Source organism: Mus caroli, unplaced genomic scaffold, assembly GCF_978045245.1.
Source record: "Mus caroli unplaced genomic scaffold, Mus_caroli_1 scaffold_15, whole genome shotgun sequence".
In the NCBI taxonomy this organism is placed as follows: domain Eukaryota; kingdom Metazoa; phylum Chordata; class Mammalia; order Rodentia; family Muridae; genus Mus; species Mus caroli.
The window spans coordinates 82559205-82571335 of record NW_028227270.1 but is presented as its reverse complement, the minus strand read 5'-3'; the positions used below and the strand labels follow the sequence as shown (position 1 = coordinate 82571335).

General features: G+C 44.6%; 1 protein-coding gene across 2 annotated transcripts in view; it reads right to left on the bottom strand.

Annotated features, from left to right (window-relative positions):
• Positions 1-769: 769 nt before the first annotated feature.
• Bloc1s5 (biogenesis of lysosomal organelles complex 1 subunit 5) overlaps positions 770-12131 on the bottom strand; it is a 33610-nt gene continuing 22248 nt past the window's right edge. The window contains exons 4-8 of one of the 2 annotated variants that reach the window (XM_085831164.1): positions 10817-10875; positions 10082-10197; positions 9893-9898; positions 8830-8842; positions 770-2092 (exon numbers count right to left, since the gene is read on the bottom strand). In XM_085831164.1, the coding sequence (XP_085687290.1) occupies positions 1913-2092; positions 8830-8842; positions 9893-9898; positions 10082-10197; positions 10817-10875 (374 nt within the window). In that variant the 3' untranslated portion in view covers positions 770-1912. The remainder of the gene's footprint in view (positions 2093-8829; positions 8843-9892; positions 9899-10081; positions 10198-10816; positions 10876-12131) is intronic. The other variant, XM_021180682.2, reaches the window with a different exon arrangement.

The following is a 12131-nucleotide window of genomic DNA, read 5'->3' as shown; positions in this document are numbered from 1 at the left end:
ATTAAAACTAGGAAATACATTCAATCAACATTTCCTAGTGGCTTAAAATTTTAAGATATTATTCCATCTGATCATTGTAATCCTGTGAGCCACATATAACCCACAGTATCTCTGCTCAACATAGCATAAATGTAAACTATGTAACTGAATTTTTTATATAAAAATTGTAACAAAAATGATTTGGAAAGGAGGGAAGTGAGAATTGTCTGCCACTGAACACGACAACAGAAAGGCACACCAACTAACCTTTGTGGAAATCTAACAGTGCTACACAAAACTGAGAACATTAACATGGAAAGCTTAGAAACTTCGTCCTGGTCCACACTCTTAGAAAGGTGTATGTTGTGTACAAATTTAGGAGGTAACGTGTCTATTATTTGTGTGTGATGCACATGAACCACCCAAAGTCTTTGCTGCGTTGTGTGCCAGTGACCACAGCAGACACACCCACTGGCACACGGACTTCTAATTTGGTGACAGCAGCTATTAATGGTGCAGTGGTCACTAACGACATTCCAAAAAGTGCCTGTGATACAAAGGGGATTTTCACTTGCGGTTCCCTCCCCTCCCTCTTCACGTGTGGGATATTTTTGGAAGTGTTCTTTTCCATCCGCTGAAAGAGAATTAAGAAAATTCCAGCATGCTTCTGTGTCAGCAAGCGCTCTTTCAGTCCGGGGACCACAGGATGATTGATGAACCTGTCAGGCTTACAGTAGCAGACAGAAAACGCTGGCAGGAGTTCAGTATTACTGAAAGAAATCTCAAATACTTATTTCATCTCTTCTATTAGCTTTAATCCCACTTCAGCATGAGCCAAGAACGAAGCTCTCACAGTCGGCCATACATTTACAGAGGCACGCATTGTCAATTGTCTGCATTGAGAATTCTGAGATAACATGACAGTTAGGGGGGCTCTGCCTTACGCTTCTTTACTGAAGAGAAGAAAATACTAGAAAGACCCACCCACACCTCAAATCCACAGGCTATGCATCTTCTCAAATGAGTGCATGAACTTCTGTTTAGTTTACAGCAAATGACATCTGATGCGGTCCTTCCTTAGATTAAGTGCAAGCACAGAAATATTACAGTGGTGGTAGACAGTGGTGTTCCATCCGGACAAACCTGCTGGAGAACAGATGCTAAGACAAAGAGGATTTACCTCTGATACATCATCTGCTGTGTGGGTGAGCACTTTCTGCCCACACAGAGCCTTTCTTACATGGCCTGGGAAGGACTTGGCAGATTCTGCTGCCTACTCACTGCGCAGCTGAAACCTGCACAGACGCTGTTCCTTGGAGCGCTGGCCCAGAGCGAGATGGACAGGAAAGCAAGGTAAGCTCTATGGGCGAGATGATGATCCTTGGAGAGGAAAAAGTCAAAATACATTTTGGTTTTTCTCCTAAGCATAGCTTAGAAAATGAAAATATTAAGTGCTACAAGGCTACCAGTCATGTAATGTCTTGTCACTGAGTGAAACACATGGCACTGTGTTGCACTGCAAAACCTGGTGTCTCCAAGCAAGCGTTCAAAGCCCACTGTGGTATCTCTGTCACAGGATGCTGTGATGGGAAGTTGTCATACCTGCCATTTAATCCACAAGGTCAAACATTTGCCTTTGGTGGAATGAATGAGGAAATCTACACTCACAGCCCTCTAAGCTAATCACTGAAAAGATCAAATCTGTCCAGCAGCAAATGTGCCCATCGCCCTCCTTTCCTTGAGATGACCACAGGTAGGTGCAGAAGCACGCTTCTTCCACTGGACATGTATCTGGCTCCGGCAGTGTCTCTCTTCAGACCTAAGAGTGCCCTGAGTGTACTGCTAAGCTTGAAGGAGAGACTGCATGGCTGGTGGGAGGACTGGGGGATGAGAAAGCGCTTTCTCATTCATCTGTCTCTTTTACATCAAAGTCTTAAAAGGTGGAAAACTTGGCCAGGTCCTTCTCCATTGCTGCATACTGCTCTCGGAGCCTCTCCATGGCTCTTCTGTGCTCCTCATCCACCTCAGCTCTGCGCTGCGGCTGTCCGCTCAGGAACTCCTCCCACTGGACCAGACGACGCTTCTCACTAGCTGTCAAGTAGTCATTAATCACCTGAGAAAAGAAACCATGAGAGCCACAGTGCATTCTGACATACAGTACACAGTACATGTGACATACAGAATGACACAAGAGAACTTTATCCACTGAATGTTATTGCAACAACCAGAAGATGTTTCTTTCAAAGTTCTGATTAACTACACATGGTTTTAATCAAGTCTAAAGATCTATGCTGAGGTCACTGTATGAAGTTAAAATTACTGTCTTACACTTTCTGAAGCATTTTTTTTGTGTGTGTGGATACATTAGAAAGAATCACAGGTCACCAGTAACTGGGGAATTGAGACATCTTCTGGTTCATTCTAGTTTAAAAAGTGATATCGCCATCTTATGGCAAACATCTAAGTTATTTTCAAGATGGTTTTTAACATTTCTACACCACCAAAGGTTTCTTTCTTCTGAGTACAAAAGGTACAGATAAAATATTGTAGAAAGGAAAAAAAAAAAAGGATTTGGATTCAGACTAAGTCCTATGAAATAAGCTGCTAGAACCTTTGACAAATGGACAGACCATGTGAAGCCCTTCTAAATTCCTGTATCACAACTCCAGAGAGACTAAGAGACTCCCAAAATCATACAGGCTATTGTTGTTGCCTGTAGTTCCTTCCCGGAGGTTGAAGGTAAGTCTGAGTTGCTGAAGACACCACATAACTTCAGATGCAGGACTTGGAGATTTAAGCTGGATCTGCCCTGAAAGCCTCCTTCCTGAGGTTACCAGGGGAGCTATGCAGAGGAGGAAAGCACTCAATGCCTGTGAACCACAGTGATGATCAGTATTGCAAGACATCCCAGAGCACTGTGGCACCCATATCTTGGCAGTAACCAAGCGCTGTCTATCTTAGCCTCATACCCACAGATGTGTGTGGTTCTCACTCCTGATTAAAGCAGCTCTCTTTGCAGCAAGTTGGAAACTATTACACAGCACACCTGGTCAAACCGAAAAAGAACAACTGACCGTGGGCTGCCCGACCCCCATTAATCCATCCACAGCACAACCTCTACACCTGAGACTCAGAGCGTCTCAAAGAGGAGGTGGAAAGATCGCAGGAGCCAGACGACCTGTGCCTCCATGAAATCTCAACAACATGGCTCCCTAAACAAGACCTGAACAGAGCACCAATCAGCATGCCAACATCAACATGGAAGGGAAAATGTCATGGGCCCCGCCCAAGAGAATGAACTACAGGCAACTAATGACCGCTGAGCAGGAGAGCTCGTCTTTCCCGGGGATGAGCCCCTAACTGGTTCAACACTCAGCAGTCAGCACTGAAATCAGCAACACTAAGTGGATCTAGCAGGTTATATTTATTTATTTACATACACAGAGCAGAAAAAGAAGTCACGAATTTGAGAAGGAATGAGGGGATACACAGGAAGGGTTGGAGGGAGGAACAGAAAGGGGGAAATAGTGTAATTATATCCTAACTTAAAAGTGGTTTTATAAAGGTCAGCGAATAAGACTGTGAACTCGAATGTCTACACCAGCCCTTGGCAAAGGTAACAGTGTTCCTGGCAGTCTATGTGTGCCAGGGCTCTGCCAAGGCCACTGCACTGGCAGTGCTTATGAATGCACCCTACTGCACTGGCAGTGCTTATGAACGCACCCCACTGCACTGGCAGTGCTTATGAATGCACCCCACTGCACTGGCAGTGCTTATGAATGCACCCCAGAAGTAGTTGCCCGGCAGAGCTCACCCACTTCTAAAAGTCCATCTTGTAACATTATACTACCTCGTCTTATAGACAACTAAACGCAGGCTCAAGCACACACCTTTGCTTCTCCATTGTCTCTCACCTAACAGCTGGGCTCCCAAGTCAAACGCAGGTCTGTCTAGCATGGAGACCCCTGCCTTTCCTACCAAGGGCTGAATAGCAGGTCAGCTTTACACAGGCTGCTAAACATTTCTTTTGCAAGAGAGAGAGAGAGAGAGAGAGAGGGCGCCCTGACTACAGGTTTTCTGCCAAGTTTTCCAACATTTTTAAGAACCAAGAGTTTTCAAGCGAGACTTAAAATGAGAATTAAAATTAAAGATGTGGTTTTAGTTAAATGTTCCCTGAATATATGCTGCACAGCTTACTGGGCTGTGAGCAGGTAGTGGAGATGATAGGAGAGGCTACACAGGGTTCCAGCATCTGATGCATCTGAGAAACTGTTTAATCAACCATTCTAACAACACATTATTGTTTCAAGCTGTTAGTCTTATAGGTTAGAATTCTCCAGAAACTGAACAAAACATGAAGAGTTTGTTAAGTTACTTCTAAGAAACTTTTGAAAGCAAAGCAAAACAAAACCAAACCAAAACCACTGACAGTCTGAAGAGAAGCTATTAGCACACGTCATGAAAAGGGCGCCTTGTTCAACTCATGTATTTACTCATGTTCAACTCATGTGCCACACGTCAGCCCTCAGCTTCCTTTTAGGTAAATAGGGGGAGTATTAGCACGCGTGCTCAGATGTCACTTTCCTCCTTTCTCTGTAACTGGCTTAGCTGGCCTTTTGATTTGTTCCATAAGGCAGCTGCCTAGGCTGCCCTCTGTAACAGACAACACCCAAGTCAGTGGAACTCAGTGGGAGAACTGCAGACCTGGGAGGAGGCACAGGAGCCTCATTTCAAACTCATGATCACCCATCACTAGCTGCATGACACTGAGCAAGCTAAACATAGCCTAAAGAACTCAAGAAAATCATGTTCATAAAGTTTATGAAGACTGGAGGCAATGCCTGTCAGGCTCCTACACAGTGCCTGAGGTACTTAATTAATAAAAGGTAAATATTATTATACAAGTCACAGGAAACTTCTGGAAGCATACCATAACTGTTTATCCCCTGCCAGCTAAGTGTTTGTTTCTTCATTCTAATAACACAGTTTTTAGCAATAGGGTTTTGTAATAATTCAAACAACACAGGTATTTTAAGTAAAGTCACTCATTCCACCTGACATCCACTGTAAGCCTGTTAGAAAAGCTCCTTAGTCAAGCCAGTATCCACGGTCAGTATTTCTGTGTCTGTGTGTGCGTGTGAAGTCGGTGCCCATGGAGCTGGAGGCACAGGAGGGGAGCAGTACTGTGTCAGGGACAGGAATTGAACACTGCTCCTCTGCCACAGCACTATGTGTCCTCTTTCAAAGTTATGTATTTATTCTTAGTTATATGTACATGTGTGTCTGTGCAAGTGTACATCACATGTGTGTGTGAGGGTGGGTGGGTGGGGTTCCCTTGGAGACAGAAAGGGCATGGGATGCCCGGGAGATGAAGTTACAAGCAGGTGTGAGCTGCCTGAAGTAAGTGCTGGGACTTCAACTGCAGTCCTGTGGAAGAGCAGTAGGAGCCTTCTCGTCAGTCCAAAAGCAGTATGTGCTCCTAAGTGATAAGCCACCCCTCCAGCCCCAAGTATTTCTATCTTGTAGTTGCAGAATATTGTATACTAGAGATGTATGTGTGTGCGTGTGTGTACGTACTTATCCAGGTAGCATTTTGCTATCAGGCAAGTCACTCCTTGAACTCAAAGCCCAGGTGACCATTAAGTTGAAAAGCTGATAACTCCCAACCCAATCTTTGGCTTTCCTGCCAAGTCCTTGAAGTCTTTCTACTTCTCCTTGCTTAACCATCAGCTTTAAGTGAGTTTCATGCTGTGACTGACAGCACTGTGAGTGCACACGCGTGGGAATAAAGCTGAGCTGCCTGCAAAGGGCAGCAGCTGCAGCGTAACGAGGATGATGACTTGTAAACTAGAAGAAAAAAAGGGGGCCCAGTCTGTCTACAAATATTGCTGTCTTCAGAAGATCCTGGATGTAAGTGCCCAGCATCACACATATTCTAGCCTGCTACCTGATGTCTGAGACAGCACCAGAAGGAGGAAGGGCTCATCGATGGGATGGGAAAACATGCCATCTATAGAAAATTAGCCTGAAATATATAACACTTCAAAAAATCCAAGGGCAAAGAATATATGTCTCTAAAGACCACCACCAAAGGCAATGGAAGTCATGAAGTGCTTAAAGAGAAAAACTCAAGGTTTGTGGTGATCATATATATAAGGTTGTAGCTCAAAAACTAGATAGAGAATTACCATCTAATTCAGCAATTCTACTTTGGGATATTTGCCCAAAAGAATTAGAGGAGAGGACATGCATAGGTATTTGTAAACCCATGCCAGTGGCAGTATTATCTGGGACAGCCACAGGTAAAGTGATCCAGGTGCCCAGACAGCTATACAGATACCTAAAGTGTAGTATTGTGATTGTGTGCATATATACACACAAATGTAGTGCATGAGTATGTGTGTGTGAGTGTGTTGTACATAGATGTTTGTGTACCTATCCAACTTTAAAAGAACAAACATCCTGTAGCATACTACCCTGTGAAGAAGCCCTGAAAAGCAAACTTTGAAGAGATACGCCATGCGGAGTAGCTCAGTTTGAAGAGATACGCCATGCGGAGTAGCTCAGTTGGCAGAGTTCTTAACCTGCCTTTAATCTCCAGCACCACCACAAACCAAAGCAACAACAAAATGAACAAAAGTCAGGACTGGAGACACAGACCTGTGACTGATTCTAGCACTCAGGGGGTGGAGGCAGAAGGGTCAACACATTCCAGGTCACCCTCTGCTGCACATGCTCAACTACGCAGTGAGTTCAAGGCCTGTCTACAGCACACTTGTGTCTACAGGACACATCTGAAGGAGTCTAATTCATACAGACAGAAAGTAGAATGCTGGGTGCCAGGCATGGGGATAGAGGATGAACTGGTGTTAACAAGTACTGAGTTTCAGGGCTCTGAAAATTGGTTAATGGGCTACAATTGTGCAGCAAAAGGCAGTAGCTATAATGATAACATCTCTATCTACTTGGTCAAAGGAGCAAATTAAGTTTCAACAGGGAAAGTGAGATTGATAATGATTGGCTGTCTCTGGTACCACATTAGAGACATTTAAGTAGAGAATGACCCTCAAGCTAATCCACATCTAGAACCAAGGCTATGAATGAAGCCTCCACACACAGGAGAAACGTTTGTGCATGTATTCGTCTAAGCCAGTACTTCTTTTCATCTTGAAGAGATGTTTGGCACAGGAATACAGGAATGGAGAGATATTACTGGAATTTTGCAGACAGAAGTCAATGCCAAGGACAGCCTATGGCGATCCCATTACACATGCGGTCTACGATGCCAGCAGCACCATGGCAGAGGAACTCTACTAAGGGAAAATTCTGAATAGGCCAAACGAGGCTGGGAAGGCCTTTGGGAAGCCAATATGGTAGGCAATGCCTGTTATCCTAGCATCCAGAGGCTGAGGCCAGCCTGAAGGGTACTGGTGAGATCCTGCATCAGGACGATTCAGAACGCCTGTTAGTAACACACATGATGTTAGCTTTACCTGAGCTTTACACGGCCATAAGGAAGATGACTTTAGGAAAAAGTATCAGTATAAAACCTATTAAAATTATTTTACACAGAGCAATCTATACTTATCTCCTCTGCACTTTCTAGTTCTATCAAGAAACAATGGTTATATTCAAACTCTATCAACAAGGCTCCATGTGATGTCACTGCTCTCATGATAACATCATAAAGGAAGCTAGCTACAGTCAGTAAGTGTCTGTGGTCCAGATGAAACAGAAGCCTGCACAGTCAAGTCCTTGTCACGGGTGGCTGAAACAGGTTACCAAAGTAGATGCATGCCCATGGAGCCACGTTTATATTCTGACCACTGTCCCCGGCCACCTCATCTTTCCATGACTGTTTTAGAGTGAGTGGACTTCACAAGCTAACTGTATTCTCAGTTCACTATTCTCTCAGTACCAAGAACACACTCTGTATTAGGGTAGTTCTTAAGACATGCTGAATAACAGCAGAATGGGCATATATTGTTCTTTTGAATGTTCTTTTAGATATCAATTGTGGGAAATGTGATTTGGACAAATGATGCTTATCAATTTACTTCCCACAGAATTCCACAAATTGTCTTAATATAAAAGAATTACTGATTAATGGTAACAGCCTATTTTATTCCATTACTACTCCCATCTTTCTTTGTTTGGGGAGCCTTTCAAATATACAAAATGTGGCCAACAGGATAACCCAAGGCAACAACTAATATTAGACAGGAAAGTGCAAACTGGGGTCATTTTTCATCTGTACATACTTGCTGTACAAGGAACTAATTGACCTTTATGACAAATACGTGTTATGTATATGTGTGTATGTGGCATGTATGTATGCATGTATTATGTGTATGTTGAGTGTGTGTATGTGTGTCTTCTAAAACCTTTGTCAAACTTTGGGTAAAACCTTGGCTTTGCCAAACCTTGAGGAGGAGGTAGGGTGACAGTAAAATCAAACAATTTTCAGGCCCTGCAGCCACGTACTTCCAATGCTCTGATGGTTAGGTAAGTATAACACTGAAAGAATTAGGACTTAGACGAAAGGCTTATCCCAGTAAGCATGTAAGGAATTTTCACTCATGCTGTTCTGTGAAAATGCACATCTTCCATAACTTAAGACAATTTACTAACCTGTCTGGAGGGGAGATCTCAGAGTATCCCTTACAATGCAAGACCCACTGGCTGTGCTAGTCCCTGGTGAAAGAGCAGTGCAGTATATTCCAACACTCCTAGGCAAAGCCAGGCACTACGCCAAAGTCTCTGTCATAGAACTTGGGATCAAGAAGCAGGAAGGTCAGGAGTTCATGGCTAGCCTTCGATAGAGAGCAAGTATGAAGGTAGCTTAAGTACTATCAGATCATGTCTGAAAATAAAAACCAAACAAAAGTGTGCAGCCAGCATTCTACCAGATACTCTGTTCTCACAAACAGAAGTGGTCTTGTCCCCAGTAACAAAGTGTGCAGCCCAGGCCTCAAGGTCCTCCACGCACACCCTGACATTGGACAGCCAAGTCAGCGCTCACTGCCTCCTCTTCCTTTGTCTTTGATTCTGCCGTTGTCCTCACACAGTCCCACAGCCTTCCACACACTAGCATCTGAACCCTGCTTGCCAAATGGGGTCAGGCACGGAGAGCCACACCTTCCTAATCACTCCTTCTGCTGAGAGCGCACAAGGCTCCTGTAGCTTGGCCACAGTGCACACTTTGACCATCTTCTATCAGTATTGTGGTTTATGACTCCTGGACTTTAGCTCCCCCAGTGGCTGTTGGTAAAGCACAGATTAAGCCATACTCGCTGCCCAGGCTGGCCTGTCCACTGCAGTCCCTGCCTGCAGTTCCATCCGACACAGGCCTCCAACCACAACTCTGCCTCCATATGTCCTCTGTGCTCAGAAAGTCCGGCTTCCGGAGCTGGGCTCTTGAACCCCAGGGCAGCCTACCCATCTGGCTCACACACTAGGTCCTTTCAGTAAGGTTTATGCCATCCAATTATTGAGCTTCCAAACTCTCTATGGGCACCCAGAATTGGATAAAGGATGTGAAATCATAACTCTGGTAGGATTCATTCCATTTCCTACCTAACCTGTGGCAGACCTCAGTTAATGAGAATACACAAGAGAAGGGTTTGCTTTCAGAGTGATTAGATGTTTCAACATCTGTACATCTGTACTAGTAAATGTGATGTGTATTTTTATTAATGTAGAGCAATAAGTAAATTACTGAAACACTAAGAAATGTCCAGGTGAAAACACCACATTATCTCATTAACTTACATTTTACCCTGCTTTTCCACATTTGGGTTATGATACAGTTCAATGTAAGCCGAGCACTGTCTAGCTAAGGCCAGACACTGTGATTGTCCACTGGGCACTTGCCACCTTATCTAAAGGGACATGCAGATGCCACACTGAAGACGGATGGCTTCAGGCTTATAGGCAAGGGTTATGTTGTTGTTGTTTTCTTTCTGTGTGAGACAACACTTTCAGAAAAAAAATAAGGAAATGTTGAAATGTTGAAAAAAGTCTATATTTGAACTATTAAACATGACTGGGGACTGGGAAATGGCTCCGTTGGTGAAGTATTAACATTTATATCCTGGAGTGCAGCAGGCAGCTGTAACTGCGGGCGGCGTTGCAGGAGGGGTCGGCAGAAGCAGGTGGATCCCTGCAGCTCAGTGTCAGCAATGTACCCAAATCAACGAGCCCTGGGTCAAGGAGGCCCTGTCTCCAAAGGTGAGGTAGAAGGAATTGAGGAGAAAACCAGATGTCCACCTCTGGCCTCAAGAAGCACACATGGCCATAGGCACACTGCACATCACTCACACACACTCACAAACACACATACACACACACACACTTAAAAAGATCACAGGCACACTGCACATCCCTCCACACACATATACAAATCCAAAAAGATGACAGTGTCACTATGTTTTCAATACATCTTAATGTGTTAGCCAACTTTAAATCTTTTTTTCTTTAATTTCTGTATATTTGTATATTCTGTATATTTGTAATGTGTATCAGTGTTTTGCCAGCATGGACATTTGTGTATCACGTGTATGCAGTGCCTGAGGAAGCCAGAAGAGGGCACTGGATCCCCTGGGACTGGAGTAATGGACAGTTGTGAGCCACCATGTAGGTGCTGGGAACTGAACCTGAGTCTGCTGGAAAAACAGTGGTTTAACTGCTGAGTCATCTCTCCAGCCCCATCTTTCCGTCTTTTAGCCACTGAATTGTAGAAAATGAACACAGAGACGCTGGATTAGAAGCAACTGCTGACAGTGTACTAACAGGTCTGAGAAGTCTGTGCCCCTTTGCTTGAGTCACCCATCTTTACCTTTTTCCGTTCCTGTTCTCTTTGCTGGAGTCTGCAGATGGAGTCATTAGCTGCTTGCACTGAAATAAAACAGATGGTGGGTTTCAGTGGCAGCCCCTGGTCAGGAAGACACCTCTCTGGAGTCTTTAGCTCTCAACAGAGTATATTAAAGATAGATATAAGCTGCCAGCGGGGGTGTGGCCAAGAGGAAAAGTGCACGATGTCAGCATATTCAGGACGGCATGGCTGCAACAACCACAGTTGGGAGCTCTGAGCTGTCACCCAAAGAGCACAGAAATACTAAGCCCCCCGATATGTTGGCATCAACTGCCTTAATCAATGTTCTCTGAAAGGGTGAACTCACAGTCACATTCAGAGCAACGAGGCCCGTCATCTGAGCCTTCTCTCTGAGGCAAGGCCTCACAGCCAGATGGCCCCCACGGTTTTCCACTCACTCTTCTTGTCACTGCTCCTGTCTTCTAACTAGTTCATCCTGGATGCTGCTACAACATTTACCTCTCCCAGGTCTGAAAGTTCATGAAATCATTTCCATTTCTTAAGAACCAACATTCTAATGTAAAGTGAGCATCCCCAAGTTCAAAATGTTTTAAAATTTAAGACCTTCAGAGAGCTGGCATGACGGGACAAGTAGAGACTTCCACACCAGACCTCATGTGTCTCAGGAAAGACTCCATACGGTCATAAAATACTGCACAACCACTGCCAGGCTGGTGTGAATCCCTGAGCTCCTCAGACCTTCCCATCACCAGTCTAACTTTACTTCTGCTCTGACAAAGGGAACTGGTCTGCAGGCTAGCAGCCAGCTTTGCCATCTGTGACTGCTCTGCCCTTCTGCTGGTCCACTGATTCCTGACATGCTTGCGGAGCCCTGCTACGTGCCCTACGAGCCCTGCTCGTCCTGCTCTTGCTGGGCTCCTCCCTTCTCCGCTCCTCCTCATCTACCTACTGCCTTTGCGTCTTAGCTCTGGGCACACAGACCTCCTTGCTCTTTCCACTGTGCCGACCATACTCCCACCATAAGGCATTTGCACTTCCTGCTCCTCAGAACACGTTTCTCCCAACTCTCCTGCAAGTCTGTCTAAGTGTCTTTCTTATTTTACAAATGAGAAACTAACAACAGGACCTCAGGATGGACATGATCATTCATGAGAAAGATAACACACATGCCCATTAAGAGATTAAGTATTATCAATAAGAACCACGTAACTGGGGAGTAAGCTACGTGAGTGTGAGGACCTAAGTTTGAATTTCCAGCTGCTGTGTCTGCACACCCCACACTGAGGGTAAAAGCAGTCTAGCCAAAACTCCAAGACCC